This window comes from Musca vetustissima, unplaced genomic scaffold (assembly GCF_032173495.1).
Source record: "Musca vetustissima isolate MV318-11 ecotype Yass unplaced genomic scaffold, APGP_CSIRO_Mvet_v1 utg42242, whole genome shotgun sequence".
NCBI lineage: Eukaryota > Metazoa > Arthropoda > Insecta > Diptera > Muscidae > Musca > Musca vetustissima.
The window spans coordinates 89,331-110,958 of record NW_026876457.1 but is presented as its reverse complement, the minus strand read 5'-3'; the positions used below and the strand labels follow the sequence as shown (position 1 = coordinate 110,958).

General features: G+C 36.2%; 2 protein-coding genes across 2 annotated transcripts; one reads left to right on the top strand and one right to left on the bottom strand.

Annotated features, from left to right (window-relative positions):
• The first annotated feature begins 1,235 nt into the window (after positions 1-1,235).
• On the top strand, positions 1,236-8,379 carry LOC133321022 (SAFB-like transcription modulator). Its single transcript, XM_061530126.1, has 8 exons — positions 1,236-1,375; positions 1,449-2,061; positions 2,939-3,071; positions 3,148-3,182; positions 4,800-5,748; positions 6,434-6,583; positions 6,981-7,406; positions 8,003-8,379. The coding sequence occupies exons 1-8, from the start codon at positions 1,256-1,258 to the stop codon at positions 8,367-8,369; spliced, it is 2,793 nt and encodes a 930-aa protein (XP_061386110.1). The 5' UTR covers positions 1,236-1,255; the 3' UTR covers positions 8,370-8,379.
• A 2,938-nt stretch (positions 8,380-11,317) lies between these two features.
• LOC133321021 (serine/threonine-protein kinase Nek8-like) lies at positions 11,318-20,608 on the bottom strand. Its single transcript, XM_061530125.1, has 13 exons — positions 19,920-20,608; positions 15,213-15,480; positions 15,083-15,151; positions 14,879-14,964; positions 14,515-14,712; positions 14,334-14,458; positions 12,679-12,796; positions 12,352-12,618; positions 12,127-12,295; positions 11,883-12,071; positions 11,693-11,812; positions 11,520-11,632; positions 11,318-11,453 (listed from the first exon to the last, which is right to left on the bottom strand). Exons 1-13 carry the CDS (start codon positions 20,606-20,608, stop codon positions 11,318-11,320), a joined length of 2,547 nt encoding a protein of 848 aa, XP_061386109.1.
• Between the last annotated feature and the right edge of the window lie 1,020 nt (positions 20,609-21,628).

The following is a 21,628-nucleotide window of genomic DNA, read 5'->3' as shown; positions in this document are numbered from 1 at the left end:
TCTACTCGATATCATAAATGACAATTCGTTATCGTAAAAAGTAGTAGAACAGATAAAAAATCTTAATAAAATATTTTGGTATTAAAAATTATGAAAAATCGACCATGAATTATTAAGGTTGATTAATGTAAATCCAGCAGTGTTTTCACCGGAAAATAAAAATAGCCGGAGAATAAGAAAAAATATATTTTTTGCGATTTTTATGTCGTCAAGGATCAATTTGCCAAATAGATACGTCCTCAAGACCGCTATTTTCTTGAAATTCGTACGGAGAATATTACCAGCTCCTATTTTCTGGGTTGGGTTTACCCTTTTTTTACTTTTTTTGGCTATCAACACTAACATAAATTGTACTTTTTATTTAACAGAACGAATCTTCTTTACCGCACTCAGCACTAACTTATTCAACAACTAAATCTTTCGTTGCTGGTCATTCTATTTATAAGCTCGGCTTATACTGGAATATTTCCAATCCAGACATCCTAACACTGAAAATAAATTATTGCGGCATACATTTAACACAAACATACTGAAGTTTACTAAAAGAATTTTATGCAGTAATATTAATCAAACTAAGTAATTTTTGAAACAGCTGTTTTATAACCAATTGGCAAAAATAATGTAATACAATTTTAACCTGTGTTGTATAAAAAAAAATAGAAAATGAAAAAAAAAAACGCAAATATGCTGAATCTTACTGAATGTTGTCTGTTTATTTTCTCAGTATTATTGCAAAATAGAAAAAAACGTCTTACTCCCCTAAATAGAACTTATTTAGTAAATGTTACTGAAAAAGTAACCAGACACAGCTAGTATATGAACTCCTTTATATATAATCTTTCGCAAATGTCAGACGTCTCTTGAAAACAGTAGAATATTTTAAATTGGCAGCACTATTCTTCTCGTCAACTATAGTGGTTAAAGCGGGCACACCATCACAATTGACGTACGTCATTTTATAATTCAACCCTGACAAACACATTTTTAATCAACCCAACAATAAACTACACAATTTATCAACCCTTAGTGGGCTTATTGAGAAATCGCCATTTTTTATTACATTTTATTTCAAGTTTGGCGTGTACTAGAGTATAGACACATTTTGTTCAAGTAAAAATATAGATTTTTCTACATTGAAATAAATATATTGATGAGAAATAATTAGTGCCGATTAGCAACTAAATAAATTGAATAAACTATACCAAGTGCTATTGGAGAAACACAAAAGCAAGAGACAGTAAGAAATAGTAAAGAAATGTCCGAAGCTGGAAAGAAATTGAGTGAGTTACGTGTTTGTGATCTCAAGGATGAATTGGAGAAGCGCAAATTGGATACGAATGGTTCAAAGGCCTCATTGTTAGAACGTTTGGAAAAGGTACAACAATTTTCCGAAATAACTAAATGTGAAAATAATTATAACATCAACTACTAACACATATTTATTATAGGCCTTAAAGAGAGAGGGTGTGGACCCGGCCAAACATGTATTTGGTGGCCCCAAAACAGCAACACCCAAAAAATCTACAGCAACGCCAAAAACTCCAGCCGCCAAAGCAAAAGTTGCTGAAAAGCCAAAACCCGTTGAAAAGAAAGCAGCTGCTGAACCGGTCCCAAAAGAACCCGAACCAGAGACTGAAACTACGGAACAAGAAGAAGAAGCTGTTGTTGAAGAAGAGGAACACAACAATGACAACGAGGAAGATAATGGTGAAAATGTAGAAGCTGATGAAAATAATGACAATGATCAAGTCACCGATCAAGTCGGTGAAGTTGATGAACATGACGAGGAGTGTCATGAAAATGGTGACGAAGAAGAAGAAGTAGCTTACGACGAAGATGCTGAAGATAATGAACAAAATGCCGATGATGATGCCGCAGATGCTGGTGAGGGAGAAAATAATGAAGCCATTGATGAAACCTATGAAGAAGAGGAAAACAATGCCGATCAAGAAAATGAAGAGGGCAATAACGAAAATGAAGAAGGTATTAATTTGACAATTGGTGAAGATGAACAACAATTGCTACATGATGAGGCTCCTGATGATAAAGACAAATCGACTGGTAAGTAGTGTGAAGTATAGATAAATATAAATTTGATAGTTTCTATTTAAATGGGTAGATTAGCTATTTAATTGCAATTCGGTAAAACCACAATGTGATCAAGGGTTCTATATCGATTCGTTTGATCCTTACAACTATATTTTATTGTATTTTACTATATTTTACTGCTTGGCAAAACAAAGTCTCTCTCTAAAATATTCAAGTTTTCCAAAACACGTACAAAAATGGGTACATATATACAAATAACTACGTAACTTTCAATATAAATTTGCAAAGATTAGGCTAAATATCGAAAATGGAACAAATGCATTTTACGGACCCCTTTCAGATCATTTTGAAATTACTATAGGCAGCCCTTTACCACAGGCAGCCCTTCTGATGCTGATTACAGCAACATACATTTTTTCGGGGGGAAATCAGTACTTCCCGAGATATGGCGTTCCAAAGTTCAAAAAATACCCCCACTTTTTATTAAATATATTAAAGAAACCGCTCTGAAACGATTAAATTTTTTGCAGCAGTCTTTTTGGGGCTGATTACAACCACATTTTTTTTTTTTTTTGGAGGGGGTTGTGAACTTCGTACTTCCGGAAATATGGGGTTTCAAAATGTAATAAAAACATACACCTAAATAATGCTGCCTTCCTATCAGACCGGAGATAACTTCAGATTAACATACCCAAATAGCATTATTACCATGGCTACAAGAGATTCGGAGTATTTGTACTTAGAGATTTTTCTCTCAATTTCATGGGATATGAAGGAGTTAGGCTATAAGTATGGCTTACGAAAGATACCTATTAGATTTTTAAAGGGTATATAAGGATAGGTTGTTGTTTTTTTAATGAACTAATTTTAATAACTATTTCATTTTCAGCATCTGAAAAGAAATTATCTGCAAAGGATTCTAAATCCGACAAATCCACAGGAAAAGATGATAAAAAGTCTAGTCATAAAGACGATAAAGATAAGAAAAAAGATGAAAAATCCAATGACAAAAAGGAAGAAAGGTAAAAGCGCCTTATTTCATATAGCGACATATTTCTTATATTTAATTAATTTATATATTTTCTTTTGTATTTTCAGCGATAAAACCAAATCTAGTCAAAAAGACGACAAAGGTAACTTTTTAGGCAGAATCAAATCTGAAAAGATTATTTTGTATAGGCTTTTTGGTTATATATTAGTTTAGAAGAAAGTGTCAGTGTAAAAACAAAAAACAAAATGAAAACACAAACAATGAAGGAAAAAATCAGGACTTTTAAAAAAAGACAAGAAAGTGTGAATTTATACAAATAGAAAACAACGTTTTTCTATAACGAGGAAGAGAGGAGAGCATAAAGGGAGGATAATACGCTGTGAGTATAAATTCTAAACATTTAGGTTGTCCATGAAATGAATCAGAGAATTGCAATATGATGAAGCAATACATAAAATGGAAAGTAAAATGTTCCTACAGTTTCACAGAAATGGACCTTGAAACAGATTTCTTTAAAGCCATTGAGAGTATCATATGTTTAACATGATACATATTGACAATACATGGAAATATGGCCAAACTATTTTCAGGACCACATTGGAGATTTTCAACCTATATGAACTTTGAAATTTGGAAAATGGAAGGAAACGACTGGCAGACTTCGATTTCTGTGCATATGAAAACATGTGGATATCCAGTCTTATGGTTTGCTTTCCATAATATTGTTATTGTGTCAGTGCTGCGTAGCCTAGTAACATTCGACATGTTTCGGAGCGTCATTCGACGGAGATTTTATAAAAAGTGCTGTAGCAGTGCGATAATGACTATTTGGTCGAGTGTGAATCCTGATAATAATCGACGGTGGCAGGCGATTATCATTATCGAATAAAAACGATGGATGCCTTTGGAAATAACTATGAAGAAAAATGAAATCCCTTTTTATAAATAACATATGTTCTCGAGGAATTCAAATCAGAATTTTTACGGTGGTAATGGTTATGACATAAAAATGTACTTCTGCGTCTGCTGAATTTTCCTGTATAAATCACACAATGGAGTTATGTTCTTGAAAGGTGGCAGAATTTTGTCGTCGATTAAACTTATTTCGGCTGGCTCCATATTTAATAACTTGGGAACTTTGTGGAGAAAAAAAATTGGTTCATTAGGCTGTCAATGAGTTGGAAACCCCTGCACGAGACCATTTAAAATCTTCCTGTAGGAATATCATCAAGGCCGAACGATCAAAACAATTTTGGAAATTGAAGGCTTTATTACATCACGATTAATTCATATGAACATTTGGATACAGCGTATAAAGATTTTAAGGCAATAACAGAAACCAACTCATAATGCGTTTATCCTGAATTTCTTCGCTTTTTGCATAGTTCAATCGAAACTAATATGAAATGGATATCAAAAAACACAAATAGAACCACAACAAGCTCTCCTATAAATTCACACTTTCTTGTGTATAATAATGTTTGTAAAGAAGGATACAAATTAGAAGCAGTGTTTAGTTTTAGTTGTAAAATAAAACCAAAAAGAAAAAACCTGTGATCAGAGTGACCAGATATTATTTTTAAGAGAAAAAAAGTGAAAAAAGAGATACATATAACTTTCAATTCCCCTATGAGGAATCGAATACTAAAATAACTTAAAAACCAAATACTTTTCAGAACAACAACCACAACACATTTACATGTATATAACTCAACCTTCTTCTCTCTCTACTCTGTTATTATTTATATGGAAATTCCAGAGAAATCATCTGCAAACAACTCATCTTCGACTGCCACCAACTCAAAATCAACGAGTGGCAGCAAATCATCCTCGTCAGCAGCAAATGCATCACGCAATCTTTGGGTATCCGGTCTATCATCGTCGACACGAGCTAGCGATTTAAAGACAATCTTCTCCAAATATGGTAAAGTTATTGGTGCCAAAGTGGTTACTAACACACGCACACCTGGTACTCGTTGCTATGGCTATGTCACCATGTCTTCGTCCAGTGATGCCAGTCGTTGCATCGATCATTTGCATCGCACTGAATTACATGGCCGCATTATTTCGGTGGAACGTACCAAAAATGAAATTGGTGGCAGTGCTGCGGCCAATTCAAAGGATAGTGGTAAAACTTCTGGCTCAACACGTTCAGAATCCAAGAAGAAGGACGATGCGAAAAAATCTTCTAGCAGTGGTAAGGAGAAATCAAGTGGCGAATCAGGTAAAAAGGACAGTGGTAGTGAAACCAAAAAGGATGACCGTGATAAAACATCCCGATCAAAAGACGATAAAAGCAAAGAATCTAGCCGTGGCGACAAGGCACGTTCTGAATCATCAGTGAGGCGTCGTCCTCTGCACACTAACGACAGCCGTTACAACCATTATCAACGTCAGCGGGAAAATCGTGAACGTATGCGCCAACGTGAGATTCTCTCCTACAAGAAGATACGTGAAGAACGAGAGCGCCAACGCCTGCGGGAACGTGAACGTGAATTGCGCGAGGAAGAACGCCGTCGCCGCGAGATCCGTGAACGCCAGCGTCAAGAAGAAGCCCGCTTGGCCGAAGAACGCAGAAAATTGGCACTGGAACGTGAACGTTTGGAGCGTGAAAAGGCAGAGCTATTGCGTTTGGAACGTGAACGCCAGAAGTTGGAGCGTGAGAAATTGGAATTGGAACGTCTTGAGATAAAACGTCAACAAATGAAGTATGCTATGTTTAAAAACCCTAAAAAATATTGCCATCGTGCATTTGTGTGTATATTTCCTACACCTGGGTGTAGTAGAGCCATAATGAGTAGTAGTTTTATAAAACTAAACAAAACAAACACAAAAAATAATTATGGACAAGAACTTTTGTTTCGGGAAACCAAATATTCTAAGAGAAAGAAAACATATTTCTTCACGTGAATACGGCGAAAATACGCCCAATTCTGTGTGGATTTTATACACGATTTTTCTTCTTCTTCTGCCTATGTTATTAATCATCATGTATCGTTTTGTCGTTGACACAAATGTCCAAACTGTTTCCACAAAAAGGCAAATACTAAGTTTAATACCCGATAAAAAACTACTCATTGTAACTACTTTTTTATGCTGTTCGTTCGTTCGTTATATTCAACGCAACGCAACCAATCAACCCACCAAATCTCCCGTTAATTGTGAAAAGTGAACAACAACAATAAAATTTGTTATCTATACTTTGGGGCGGGAAAATTGGGGTTTGTCTCATTAAGTTTTGCTATACATTTATTAATAATGTTATTTGTTTTGTTTTTTACCATTTCTTCTTTCTTCACCTCAAACCCACCAATATCGTTGGTTATCGTGGTTGTTTTCATCACATTAAAACACATCTCCCCCTGATCCCTCCCTCGATCATCATCTTTAAAGGATTATGGAAACTCGTGATGATCCTATTAAACGTTTGAGCAAACGAGATGATCATTATCCAGTTGATCGTAAACGATCATCGGCTACAGATCGTTATGAAGCTCCTCCTCCGCCAAGATTTGATGCATCATTGGATACAACATCAAGAAGGTATGTTAATTTATATTTTTTAAACATTTAATTATGTTCAACAATTCATTTATTTTGAATATTGTTTTTTATATACATACATATATTTGGAAAACATCTTGGAGATGAATTGTTTGTTATTATTTTTAATTTAAATCCATTCCCTCCGACAGTTATTATGTCTTTAACACAATATACATCATTAAAAACAATACATTTTTGTAATGGACATACACCACATGTAATCCAGTTTATCATTATGTTTCTGTTACATACGAATTCGCTCCTGCATATTTCATTCATTTAATTTCTTGTTTGTTTGGTTTGTTGTTATTTTTTTCGATTTTTTGCCAACTATATATTTTAAAATCCAATAACCAATAATACCATTTTGTAAAAAAAGTGACTTTTATTCTAGCACCCATAAACGTGATGATTATGTCGGTAGCTCGTCCAGCAAACGTATCGATGACTATACATCATCATCCTCTAAACGTATGGATTATGGTAGCAGTTCAAGCGGCACTAAACGTTCCGCTGTAGATGATTTTTCGGATATACCCACCAAACGTAGTACTGATGACTACTCAAAACGCAGTGATTATATGGGTTCATCATCGAAACGCAGTGGTCTAGATGATTATACAACGAGCGGTAAAAGCGGTCGTGATGACTACAAGCGTGAAGTGGAAATTCGTCATTTGGCAACATCTGGAAGTGGTGGTGGCGGTGGTTCCTCATATCATTCCAGCAGTTCAATACATAAGAGTGGTGGCGGTAGCGGTGGTGGACGTTACGATGATCGTACCACATCACATGGATATCGTCGCATGGATGACATTGGGTATGTTTTAAAAAATTTATACAAATGTATATTTCAAGTATCATCACTTGGAGATGTGTTAGGCGATGTTTTACAAAAAGAAAAAAAGTGCCTAGGGTCGTATTTATTTTCAGTTTCCATATACTAAAGAAATGACATAGATATTCTAAAGAAATAAAAAAAATTAACACTAACTATAAAATATGGAAATATCACAATGGATAATGTTGGGTCAGAAAGGTTCAAATATGACAAATGTCAACATCCATCTGGCTCGTAATGATCCACTGTGTTCATCCTGCGCACAACAAAAGAGAAGGAAAAAAGAAAAAGGGTTCAGATTATGTTTAATATCTGTGTATGTGTCCTAGCCCAATTTTGCAACCTGAGTGTTCAGATTCAATACCAAATCCATTTCAATCTTGTCAACATTTCTGTTCCACCCACAGACCTTTTGAACTTATAAGGATTCAATTTCCTGCGACTCATAATAATCCATTCCAGGAGGATGGTCGCATGTTGACAACATTATTCTAGCCTTCCTACACAAGGATAGCCACATAAATAATTTAAGAAAGATGAAATTTTACAAAAATAATTTTATTTTTTTTCAACAGCAATAAACGCTATGACAACTCCGGAGGATTTGGTGGTGGTTCCAGTGGCGGTAACACAAGCAGCTGGAATACTTCATCAACATCACATATGGGCGGTAGCGGAGTTGGTTCATCAATGAAATATTCCAGCAATGGTATGTCATCAAATATGCATTCCGGTTCGGGTTGGCCCAAATCGAATGCCGATGATAATAGTTGGCGGGCATTACCATCAACACAAGATCGTTATGATCGCACCTACAATGAACGCGGAACTGGCGGTTATTCTGGAGGTGGCAGCAGCAGTGGTGGTGGTGGCGGTATGTACAACAGTGGAGGTCGTTCTGGTCAAGATCGGTATGGTGGCCCCGTATCATCACGTTACTAAAGTCATTGGCCTGCTCGTCGGTCGTATACACAATGTGTACTGTATACGTTAAACCCACAACAAACATTTGAAGTCTCTGGTATTAAGACTACAAAAACATATTGACAATTATTATTCCTTATTTGTGTTTTTAATTGTAGTAGAACAAAGAAGAAGAAGAATGTAACAATTCTATTTTAGTTGTTAAAATAACATGAAACATTAGAATAGACATTATTTAGTGTGTTGCAATTGGCATTTCTTTAAGATGCTTCTCTTCACCAACCACACCACCATTTTGAATTACTTTTTTAATATCTTTCTTTAAAATGGTATTTTTTCCTTTTTGTTTCTCTTTTATTATTGTTTACTCTGTAATAGTTTTTTAAGTAATTATTCAAATGGCTACAAGAAAGAAAGAAAAAAAAACAAAACATGTTTATGTTTATTCCTAAATTATCTAGATCATAAAACTCACCCCAGTACATGTTTATATGTATTGTAATTAAAATTTAGTCCATAATGGTTCTAAGATATCAATAAAACAAAATATTTTATTCATAAAAGAGTGTGTTATAATTATTAGAAAATCGCAGATATTAAATTGTGGGCTAGTGCGATTAATACAGATTGGATCCAAATCAATTGTCGTAGAATAATTCCGATTTAAGTCTTTCATTTGATTGGCTTTAACATGGCAAAGCCCAGGCATATATGTGTTCCTCTTTCATCTCAATTGTGGACACTGACCTCCCCGCGGTGTCACCTTGGGTAGCTATCTTCATCATCCGTTGAAATAGTGACCTGATATGTGCCGCGAGTTCAGCCATAAGAACTATAAAATAATGGGTTGGGGCGTCGGGTTAGTTGTCCACACTCGGAAAACCCCTCCTACTATGAAAAAAGTAACAAAAAAAGAAAACCAAACCCCCTTAATATATACGACCTCCCCAAACTTGCAGGAAGTGCTATGGAAATGGACAGGAGTGAGTATGAATTTGGTGCGGGTTTATGGTTTGCAGGAGAAAAATACCTCGTTTCCAGATCCATTCCAGTAGATGAGCGATATATAAAAGCGAATTTCTTCTACATCAGTCTTATTTGCGCACATGCTCCGACGGAAGACAAAAACGAACAGGCCAAAGACATATTTTATGAGCGCCTAGAAACAGTATATGCTCGCTGCCCTTGCCATGAAATTAAAGGTCATAAAGGGAAAAATATTTTTGGCACCACCGGCGAAAAAATGCAGCCTCCATGAAGAACAATCCGACAATGGCATGATGTTGATTGACTTCGCGGCAGCAAAAAACATGGAAGTTAGCAGCACTACATACAAGCATCTCGACATACACAAGACAACCTGGTTTTCTTCCGATGAAGCAACGATCAAATAGATCATGTTGTGATAGACGGATGACATTCAACCAATGTTTGATCCGAGGAAAGAATATCGACTCGGAGCATTACCTTGCAGCACCCAAGGTTCGCACTCGTCTTAATGTAGCAGCAAAGGTGCGATCTAATGTAACCCGGAAACTCGACGTCGAAAAGTTGCAAACAACAGATAGCCGAAGACTACTCCACTCAACGTACCCACCTGCTTGATGAAGCACTCCTTCGCGATAATAATATTGAAGCACAATGGCAAAAAATTGCCCACTCCCTACAATCTGCAGCAAAAGGAACGCTTGGTTACCAAAGACCACCATCATGAAACCCATGGTGCGATCAGGAGTGTCGTAATGCTACTAATGTGAAAAACGCAGCGTATAGGGCAACGCTGCAAACAGTAGCAACACGAGAATTATGGGAAGAAAATGGATTACCAGCCGAACTATTCAAGATTGCTGGTCAGGAGCATGCACCAGCTGATTAGCACAATTTGGCTAGAGGAATGAATGTCCAAACCTTAGCAAACTGTGTCCCGTGCACAACAAAGGAGACAAGACGATATGTGCCAACTATAGAGGAATCAATCTCCTTCCCATCGCATACAAAACTAATGGTCAATGATATTATTGGATCTTATCAATGCGGCTTCAGACTTCACAAAATCCACTATAGACCAGATTTTCACTTTGCGCCAAATACTGGAAAAGACCCACGAAAATAAACATCGACACACTTCACCTTTTCGTCAACTACAAAGCCGCATTCGACATTTCTACAAAATTAATACGGCTATGTAGGATAACTTTAACTGGCACAAGGTCAGCAGCTAAAGTCGGAAAGGGCTTATCGGAGCCCTTTAATACCAAACGAGGATTCAGACAAGGAGACAGTTTTCGTGTGACCTTTTTAACATCCTGCTGGAAAAGGTCATACGAGATGTAAAGGTGAACAGAAATGACACTCTGTACACCGAACATCATATGTTACATGCCTATGCCGATGACGGGAGTCGGCCAAAGTAAATGGCGAGAAGACAAAGCTAATGGTATCAACGCGCAAGACGCCCAGTAGACTCGGACCAACTGTGGAACTTTAAAACTAGAGCTTCGAGGTACTCAAATATTTTATATACCTCGTTATCGCCATAAAAACTGGTTGCAGAAGATTATCGATAGATATGTTTGTTTGTGCTTCCTTGTCATTGAAACAATTGTATGTTCATTGCGGAATGAATTATACATTGTTTCAATGGGAAGATCATTGGCACCAACATCCACCTCTCTCTCTACTATCATACATTCAGCCTTGTCCGACTTTAGTCCTTTGTCACAGGATTCAAGATTCACTTAAGCGAGATTTATATGTAGGTCTTTTTTTAATATTTCAGTTTTAATATGAATCTAAGGATCGCCTCTTACATATACAATTTCGTACTTACTTTTATATTAGTAAGTAAATATTTACTTATATATAAATGCAGGATTTACATACATACAAATATAGGATTTATTTATAAATTATTACAGGTGGGCTATTTTAAACATATCTATATTTTAATAAAATAATATGTCATTTTATCCCAAATCATCTATGGATGCTATCAAAGGTGTTGTAGAGTCCACCAATACCAAAACGCTGTGCGGCAGAGGAAATATATCATTAACAACTACATAATAACCCTTGTCCAATTGTTCTGGCGAAGAGTAAAGTCTGAAGGCAGAGTAAATTTGTATTTATATTTGAAAACTGTGTGTATATAATAAATTTACAACTTACGCAAGTATATCTTGAGGTTCCAACACCAGTTCCGATTTATATACAGATGCTAAAAAGTTGGTAAATGCTGCTGTGCTGTTACCCAATTCTAAATCCATTTGATGTTGTTGTAACTAAAATAAAAATATTTCAAAATTTGAATTCATTCCTAGAAAAAAAGTAAAAACCTCTGCTTCCTGTTCATCTGCTGAATTTGTCTCAACCATATCGGGTATGCCATTACGTGTACCCCAGAAAGTTATAACATTATCATCGGAACAGACTACCGAGCATTGATCGTTGCATTTACATTTCTTTAAATAAAAACCGAAAAAAATAATTTTCAGAATTATTGAAAATGTTTACTCCTGTATTCAGATTTACCGTAATATATCTATCCTTGACTAGCTCCACCAAAGTTGCAGTATCCAAAATATTACTGCAATTACCAACACCACGTTGACCAGTTGAATTGGAACCCATGGTAAAGACATAACCACCTTCTACCAATACAATTGTGTGATTCGATGAAAAACAGGCATCCAATATTTTGTGGGGCAGTAATAACTTTTTCTAAAACAATTTAATAAGTAGGGTTATGTTTGCTTAACTTGAATACAATACATACCAACGCCATTATTCTCGATGATTTCTCAAATCCCAATTTATTATAATCATTACTGCCACACACATACATTTCACCACTCTCAAACAACACCGCTGATGTATCCGGTCCACAAAAAATACTTCTCACCTTTCCCTTGACATGTGACAGTAAAATCTTTTGGGGTATTTTTCTTAAAGTAAAAAAATATATCTTTAAAATTGTTTCCTCATTATTTATAACACCTACTGTTGCGTTTGTAGCGATCCCAGCCCAAGTGCACCATGGACATTTGTTCCCCATGTATAAACCGAACCATCAATACTCATGGCCAGTACATGTGTGGTGCCACATTTGATTTCTTTGATATGAACATTTTCCAATTTCTCTATCAACTTTGGGCTGTGGTAGGTTTTGTCATTGTCATGACCCAAGGCGTATTTGCTGTTGTCACCACACGATAAAATGGAACCGGTTTGTGTTAGAAGTATTGTAAAGCCTTCGCCAGCACAAGCGCTACATTGGAAAGGAAGGAGATTTTAGATAATATAAATAAATTAAAAAAATTGATATTACCTTATTATGTGGTAATTACGCACACTTTCCATACGGCTTGGATAGTGTTTCCATGCCTCCAAAGAGCTTAAGCCCAATTGACCATGTGTACCCTCACCCCAAGTATACACAGATCCATCTGTTAAAATAATTAAATAAAAATAAGATATAAGGAAATTGTAGAGAATTTCGAATAAGTGCTGCAGTGTTTTATGGTAGACCCGGATTCTTTAGTCGACTTCGAAAATATATAACATTAATATTTTAATTTCTCATTGGGCAGCAAATAATCCTAGCAACAATTATTAATATTATTCCAGGTTTTAGGGATAGCTCACAAAACGGTAGCCCAGTTTGTTTATTTTGAAGATTTTGGATATAGATTTTTGGAGATAGTGAAATCGGACGAGCTATATCGAAATCGGCACCGATTTCCATGAATTATCCGAAAATTTAATTTTATTCGGGTAATAAATGTGAATGTACGGACGAACGACCACAAATCTACGCAAATATTGATTCTTTGTATATTATCGTAGTCGGAGTACTACAGTGTATAGTGTACAAACCGATGATTACCGGAATCGATTACCAGATACGAAGGACATTTTAAATTCTTTCAAAGTAGTTTTCGAATATCTATAAAGAGAGGTTTATATTTCAGATCGAATGCATCCGGCATTAAAATCAACACATGAGCATGACACATAACAGGAATTGAGATAGCGCTTTTCAGAGGAAAATGGTAACACTAAATAATCAAGGACCCAAACTATAGCACAAAATTCAAGGTGTTTTTTCTGGAAAAAGATACATTGCAGGCCCATCACCCATAGTAGACTACAACTCCACGGCAGGGTCTCGATTCGAAGGAAGATTTCGACCAGATGCTGTCACATGGAATGCCTGCTTTTGATACGTTCCAGGATAGAGAGAAATCCCGAATTTTGGATTTGTAGGGTCTGTCAGAACCTCATCCACCACAGATCCATCTCGGTGAGATACATGGGTGAATTTTTAAGGTTGTTCTGGGTTGAAGATATAGGAGTACTGTGCTAGGAGTTATGCTGTGGCCGAAATGCGAGACACTCCCGCAGTCTACACCCCATATTGCCTTATCAAGATCAGTAAAATTGTGGAGAACTGTAGTTTACAGCGTTGCGAAGGTTGCCAACGTTGTGTGTAAGGGTTGCACCAGAAGCGGAGGTGATGTATTTTTGTAGTGTGGCAAGGATGCCAGAAAAGGTGAATCGCAGAGGCCGATTTCACTTTTACCGCCATTACCTAAGACATTTGAAGCGCTATTCCCATCGATGAGAAGCAGTATTCCTGTAGCCCGATTCATTTCTGTCGCCAGTGGATGGGACATGTACACGCATATAAGTAGAGGACTGAATCTGACTATCAACTATATGTGCGAAATTCAGAAATATCTTGTGAATTTCTTCCATATGAAGGATATGAATATATCCGCCCCAAATCCACAGTCACACAGTTCAAAACATGGACGGCTGAAATGAACCTACCGGTGAACATGGAGATCAGATTGCGACCAGCAACAGAGAATTAGGAACAAGGTATTCAAGTCGCTGACCAGCAGAACATGAGGTTCTGACAAGGAGACCCTATTGACCTCTTATAAAACAATACAAGGCTTTAAATACATAACAACTTACCACTATTGACAACAACAAAATGTGTTTCACTTGTAGCCACGGTCAGAATACAAGCTTTCGGTGGCAGTTGTATAGGATTCATGCTGAAACTATTGCCAAATGATTTCAACTGATATAATACCGATCTGTAAAGATACATTATTTATTGTAATATTGTTTGAAACACACTGGAATATCAAACCTTTTCTCTACGGTTTCTTCAGGGGCTGCCGTTTCAGCTTTCATTATTTCTTTCGTTTCAGTTTGTGCTGTTGCCAAATCTACAATTGTCGAACGTCTTGAGCTATGTTCCAGCAAAGGTTCTTCATGCAGTGACATCAATTTTGAACTATTTGATGAGACCATGGTTGTTGAACCTACATCGTCTTCGTAATGGTGACTTTAGGATGGAATGATATTTAAAAATTAGATATTATTATTACTATACGAGCATGTTAGATATGGAGGGCAAACGCGAATAATTCCAATTCCATGCGAAATGTATTTGCCTTGAGAACTGCCTTCATTTGAGTCATTGATGATAACATGAATTATTAACTACATACCCTTTATTTTTACTCAAATTTCGAAATATTAATGGAATCCAATATTCCAGTATTTCTGATGCTCTGGGACGTCTGGCTGGATCCACCTATGATAGGGAGTAATAATAATTCCAGAGGAGTAGTAGATATATGTATCAACATATTTTATTTTAATGATATAATATTTAATAATATAAAACACACATAATTTTTATCACAACAAACCTGTAGAAGATTATTCAGCAGACTTTTCAGTGCTGACGAATATCCTTTGGGTAACGGTGTATAAGAGCCCTAGAATGGAAATTAAAACAATTTAAAAATCGGAAAATGTTTGTTATTTGACTACCCTTACCGCCATAATTTTCCCCACCAATTCCGATAGGTTGGTAGCAGCAAATGTTTTCCTTAGACAGCACATTTCACCCAATATACAACCCAGTGCCCAAATGTCACTTTTATGATCATATTCCTTGCCCTCACACATTTCTGGACTAAAATAGTATGGTGTACCCAATACGGTTTGTGCATGTATTTTCGTATTCATAATTTTCGAAATACCGAAATCGCCAATTTTCACAATACCTCTTTTGTTCATAAAAACATTGGCGGTTTTTAAATCCCTATGGGGATTAACAAATGGAAAACAATAGTTATTATTAGTAATAGGTAGAAAAAAGTTGTAAAATTGCGACCGTATCGAACTGGCGCATTAATACTAGATTGGCGAAGGCGGTCATTTTGACCGCTTTTCATTTTCAAGTACAAAGACAACTGTGCATATAATGACACTTTTTTTTAAATTTGGTGACTTTTTGTACCACATAGGATTCCGTTTATTGTAAAGAAGTCACCAAATTTTAAAAAAAGTGTCATTATATGCACAGTTGTCTTTGTACTTGAAATTGAAAAGCCGTTAAAAATGACCGCCTTCGCCAATCTAGTGTTAAAAATGCCGAAAATTGATCGGGTAAATTGATTCCACAAGAAAAAGATCTATTACACTACAGACACTCAGGTTGGAAAATTCCACAAGCAGCTTAAAAATTCTGGTCTTGGTCACAATTTCATAACAACTTTTTTTGCCATGGACGTCCCTGCTATAAAACTAGTTGGTTGATCATTCGTTTTCACCCAGTCTTTCTTATGATTAATGTCTCTGATGTTCTGTCTACTTTGTTGGGGAAATTGTGGTATTAATTCCGAATAAATATAAAATTCAACTTCATCCTGGTCTTTACTCAAAGCTTCATCCTGGTTGAGAATGGTATCATTTGCCGTACAATAATATGGCGCCCAAGCATTTCAATTGACACATTGGGATCAATCCTCACGCAATGGGTCCATTGGATTTATGAGCTAAACAATATGAGTTATTAGTGCGAACTTCTGGCTGTTTTGTTTGGGAAAATGTGGTATCAATTTAGAATAAATAAATTTCAACTGTTACGTCTTCCTGGTCCTAAGAATTTTAAAACGACAAACCAGGTCGCTGATGTTCCTCTTCTATAAAGAATGATGATTGATATTTGAGAATGGTATTCAACTGTTCATTGCCATTGTCTCATGTGCCCGACCATAATATGGCTCCTAAGCATCAATAATATCCACTTACATTAAGACTGGAGTCAATCTTCATGCTAAGGGTTCATTGGATTCCAGAAAGGTAGACAATATCAGTTGTCAGTCCCAACTTCTGGGTGATTTGTCTCCTCCAGTGATGTTGTCTGTTCTGTAACATACTTTAGTTCTGGAGAATATTGATAGATATTTAATATCCGCCCACTCTTTCTCATAAGTAATGTCCCTGATGTACCCCCTAATGAAATGGCGCCCAAGCGCATAAAGCATCAAAAATATCGACTAAAATTGACACAATGGAGTCAATGCACACGGAAGGGGTCCATTGGATTTATGAGGAGCTAGACAATGCCAGTTATTAGTTTGGCTGGTATATAAATTTCATCTTATCCTGGCCCTAACTATTTAAAAACGTCTTTGTTTGTCACGAATGGTTAAGTTCTTCTGCTATAAAGAATGAAGCATGAAATGGTCTTCGCCCACTCTTTATCATGAATATTATTTTCTGATGTTCCCAACAATAATATGGGGCCCAAGGTGATAAAGCATCCACTTAAATTGATACTTTGGGGTCAATTATCACGCATTGGATTTATGAGCTAGACAATATCAGTTATTGTATCAGCTTGTGGTATCAATTCAAAATAAATATAAAGTTCATCTGTTACGACATCCTGGTCCTAAGATTTACAAACCTACCTTGTTTGTCATGTCTGCTCAGTTTCCTCTGACATAAACAATGAACTTTGAGAATAGTCTTTATCATGAATATTTGATTCTGATGTGCCTAACAATAACATGGCGTCCAAGCGGATAAAACATTACAATATCCACCAAATTTAATACATAGAAGTCAATCCTCACGTAAGTGTCAATTAGATTTATGAGGATGATTCACTTATATGTGCGAAATTCTTGTTATATTTGTGGGAATTTCGCCTACTCAAGTGATATTGCCTACAGGTCGTTGATGTCAACTTTTCTTTCAGAACTTTAGAGAACGTAGTTGCATGAAACTGTATCCGAATAGAAAAGTTCTCTCATGTCCCCGATAATAATATGACACCCAAGCGGATAAAACATTAGAATGAGGACTATATCATAGCTTGGAATTGACCGAGCCGAATTTACCACGACATATAGCCTCCACCATGGGATGTGCATTCGAAATTTCTTAAATCGATCGGAAAATATGTTTCTGTCCAAACTTTTGAGGGCGGTACAAATGCGTGAAATTAGCCTTGCCGAACTTAACCACGATTTATAGCCTCCACCATGTAATGGGCATTCAAAATTTCCTAAATCGAACAACAACAAGTGAAAAAGCGGTAAGTTCGGCCGGGCCGAACTTTGGATACCCTCCACCATAGATATATTGACAGGTACTAGAAATGAAAATATAGGGAACATACCAAAAAGTGGACCTATACCGACATTTCTAAAAACGGATTATGTAAACCATAATTAAAAATTTTAGAAAATTTTAAAGGATAATTATACTCTCAGCCTTATGGCTAATGAGGGTGTATAGACTTTAACACGGTGAAAATGTGCCTCATCGAAATATTGGTTCTAGACCCCATGTTTCTTTGGACCAAATCCGTTTCAGAAAATTTAGATTTCATCCAAACTTTGCCCATCTTATTATTTCTTCCAAGCTTAGTTCAAATTCTCGAACTTCCAATCAGGGGCTAGGTCTAAATGCGGCTATAGTTAATTATCGAACCTTACGTTCTAATTGTTTATCTCTCTATCCTCCGCAGGTGAAATGATTACAAAAGAGACTTAGAACCAAACTCAAAACGCGGAACAAATCAGATAACTATTTTAATATAAAAAAAGGGGGTTATATGGGGACTACCCCAAAAAGGGGGTGAATATTAAAAATTTTTGGTAGAGAGATTTGTTACCATATACGACTACAAATTACCAAATTGCAGCAAATTCGGTTGAAAAATGCGCTCAAGAACCCCCAAATACCGAAAATTGGGGGTACCCTTATATGGGGGCTATCCGAAAAAATGGACCAATATTCATAATTTTTGGTGGAGAGATTTGGAACCTATTAGGAACCCAATGTACCAAATTTCAGCGTATTCGGTTGAAAAACGCGCTCAAGAACCCCAAAATTCCGAAAATTGGGGGGTACCCTTATATGGGGGATATCCGAAAAAATTCACATATGTTTATAATTTTTTGTGGAGAGATTTGGTACATATTAAGAACTCGAAATACTAAATTATAGCCAATTCGGTGGAAAAATACAATCAAAACCCCCAAAATACTGAAAATTAGGAGGTACCGTTATATGGGGGCTACCAGAAAAAGTGGACCTATATTTATAATTTTTTGTGGGGACATTAAGTACCCAATAAGAACCCAATGTACCAAATTTCAGCGTATTCGGTTGAAAAACGCGCCCAAGAACCTCAAAATACCGAAAATTGGGGGGTACTGTTATATGGGAGCTATGTCTAAACGTGGACCGATATATCCTATCTTCGAACTTGACCTGCCTGCAGACAAAAGACAACCCTATGCAAAATTTCAGCATCCTATCTCAATTCCTTCAGAAGATAGCGTGATTACAACAGACGGACGGACGGACAGACAGACGGACGGACGGACGGACATGGCTAGATCGTCTTAGAATTTTACCCTGATCAAGAATATATATACTTTATAGGGTCGGAAATGAATATTTCGATGAGTTACAAACGGAATGACAAAATTAATATACCCTCCATACTATGGTGGAGGGTATAAAAATGATGCTCAATTAAGGAACGATACATTGCAGTCACTTCGATAAAAAATTGCGGCCAAGTATAGCCCACACTATACCAAGCCATGGTCCTATAATGAAAAAATTCTGCAGAGATGTTTATCACCCTTTATGATTCAAAATTATAGCTATATCAGTGGATTACAACCACATTGGGTTGAAAATGATGTTAAAACCCTACAAAATAGGGAGTTAGGTCAAAACATGAAACTGTATTAAAAATGCTCTACAAATATTTACTTCACCCTTCAAGAATCTGGAATGTCAATTTATAGTCCTTTTGGTTTGAAAATTTGGATAAAAACTTAAAATAGCAAAATTGGGGCGGGATCTATATCCCAAATTACTGTCCTTTCGGTTGGAAAATTCGGCTAACACATTCTGAATTCCGTAAATTGGCCGATATCGTAATGTGGTGGTATAGCTTCCACATAGTGGACCGTTATACACCATTTTCCATTTTGTAGAATTGATGTATGTTTTGTATAGATTTCATTTCACGGTTTGAGTTACTCTGAACATTTTAGCGATGCGAAATATATAACCTAACCCAAACCTGAGAAAAACCTATCATTTTATGGTCTTCTCAAGTCAAGTCTAGAATCCTTTGGAATTAGTCTCATTTTTTTGTAGACAATTTAGTCATTACGACAATAAATTGTATGCGCGTGAATGAATACAAAAACGTCAACTTACCGATGCAAAATATTCTCCGAATGCATATAATTTATCGCACTGCATATCTGTTCGAAAACATTGACAATATAACGTTCTGGGAAATAATCTCGCATTGCACGTTCACCGATAATCTGTGCCAGTGTTCCGCCATCGGCATACTCCATTTCAATTAGCAACGTATTATCCTTAATGAAGCTACCCAAATAACTGATAATATTTGGATGATGTAGTTTTGAGAAGACCTCAACTTCGTTCATGGCCAAATCTCTCTCCGAAGGTGTTAAATCGCTAAGATTAATTTGTTTAAACACGACATAGTGGTTATCAGTCTTCCGACGATATAGAACAGCAATTCCGAATGAACCCTGACCGACGACTTTTACTTTTTCATAATTACTCAATTCAGTGCCGGCCACATTCAGAGAACCTTGGGTATTACGGGAATTTATCAATGACCGTGGTGTGTTTCGCACCACAACATCAGCTTCACTCGATTCCAGATTCTGTTCCTCCTCGTTCAACGAATGCTTTGTGGTGGCAGAAGATATTGAAAAAACACTTGGCTTGGTGAAACCATTAAAAGTACCGCGTTTCTTTGTTTTACCACTTGCCAACACTATCGACGAGGATGTACTCGATGTGGAGGAATCTGAAACACGACCATTAAATATTGGTAACGATGATGCCTTGGCTTTAATTTTTTGCATTTTTTCTTCCTCTAACGCTTTGTTTGGTTTTGTTAATTTCAATCGATTTTCATTTATTTGAAATTCATTAAAACATACAATTGTTTCCTTTTTTGTCGTCTATTACTGTTCATGTGTGTGGGTTGTAAATGTCCTGCAACTACTAAAAGGACTATAGAAAAACTATATAAAGTTAACCATAACTTGTGGTGGTCATTTTAATGGTCATACATTTTTTTATTGGTTGCCGGGCAACGATGCAACTGGTGTAATCAATGTCGGGTGGTGGGTTTGTATTTTTTCTGAGGCGGGTAGTAGTACTGGCAATGAAAATTGTTTGTTTTGGATATTAACTCCATAAAAATGTAATACTGCTCATTGCTCTGCTATAATTGTTTATGGTGTATGTATGTATTTAAGTAGGGGGTCTACTATAAATACTAATATTAAATTCAAAGTACGTGACATATGGGCATATAAATTGCTAGTTAGATAGAATATGAGTCATTCCATAATAAAGAGAACCAAATGGACCCTTCGCACTTTGGATAAATGTTGAGGCCTTCTATGGGTTCATTCTATACCTTGTAATAAAATCAAATAAGCGATTTCCGGTATTTAGGCTGATTTGCCACTCATTTTTACTGTTCTAGAGAACAGAAAACGTCATTGCAAAAAATATTGCTTGTGTCCAGTTTTAGGTACAATTTATTATAACTGTACCTTCCATATTTTGAAGATACTTCGGGTTGTAAGTGGACATATTGCTATGTAGAAAATTATGAATATAGGTCCATGTTTTGACATATCCCCCATATAATGGTTCCGCCCAAATTTCTGTAGGCGAATTTTCTCATAAATCCGAAATAAAAGTCCATCCGTATTTTTAAGATTTTAGCCGAATTTCTCTACTGAAGTGGCTGTAATTTGACATTTTAGCTTCTTGGTAAAGAAAATACTTCTCTCCAGAAAAAAATAAATTGCATTTGAAAAGAATGACATTTGAATAGAATGACATTTGAATAGAATGTCTCATATATT

Bases quoted from the DNA above. Each gene is read 5' to 3' on its own strand.
- LOC133321021 (XM_061530125.1), bottom strand. From the start codon at position 20,608: ATGCAAAAAATTAAAGCCAAGGCATCATCGTTACCAATATTTAATGGT. The intron at 14,459-14,514 runs GTTTGATATTCC...GTATCTTTACAG, and splicing joins GAAGAAACCGTAGAGAAAAG to ATCGGTATTATATCAGTTGA. The intron at 11,454-11,519 runs GTAAGTTGTAAA...CTCTGCCTTCAG, and splicing joins GAACCTCAAGATATACTTGC to ACTTTACTCTTCGCCAGAAC.
- LOC133321022 (XM_061530126.1), top strand. From the start codon at position 1,256: ATGTCCGAAGCTGGAAAGAAATTGAGTGAGTTACGTGTTTGTGATCTC. The intron at 1,376-1,448 runs GTACAACAATTT...TATTTATTATAG, and splicing joins TGTTAGAACGTTTGGAAAAG to GCCTTAAAGAGAGAGGGTGT. The intron at 3,072-3,147 runs GTAAAAGCGCCT...TTGTATTTTCAG, and splicing joins AATGACAAAAAGGAAGAAAG to CGATAAAACCAAATCTAGTC.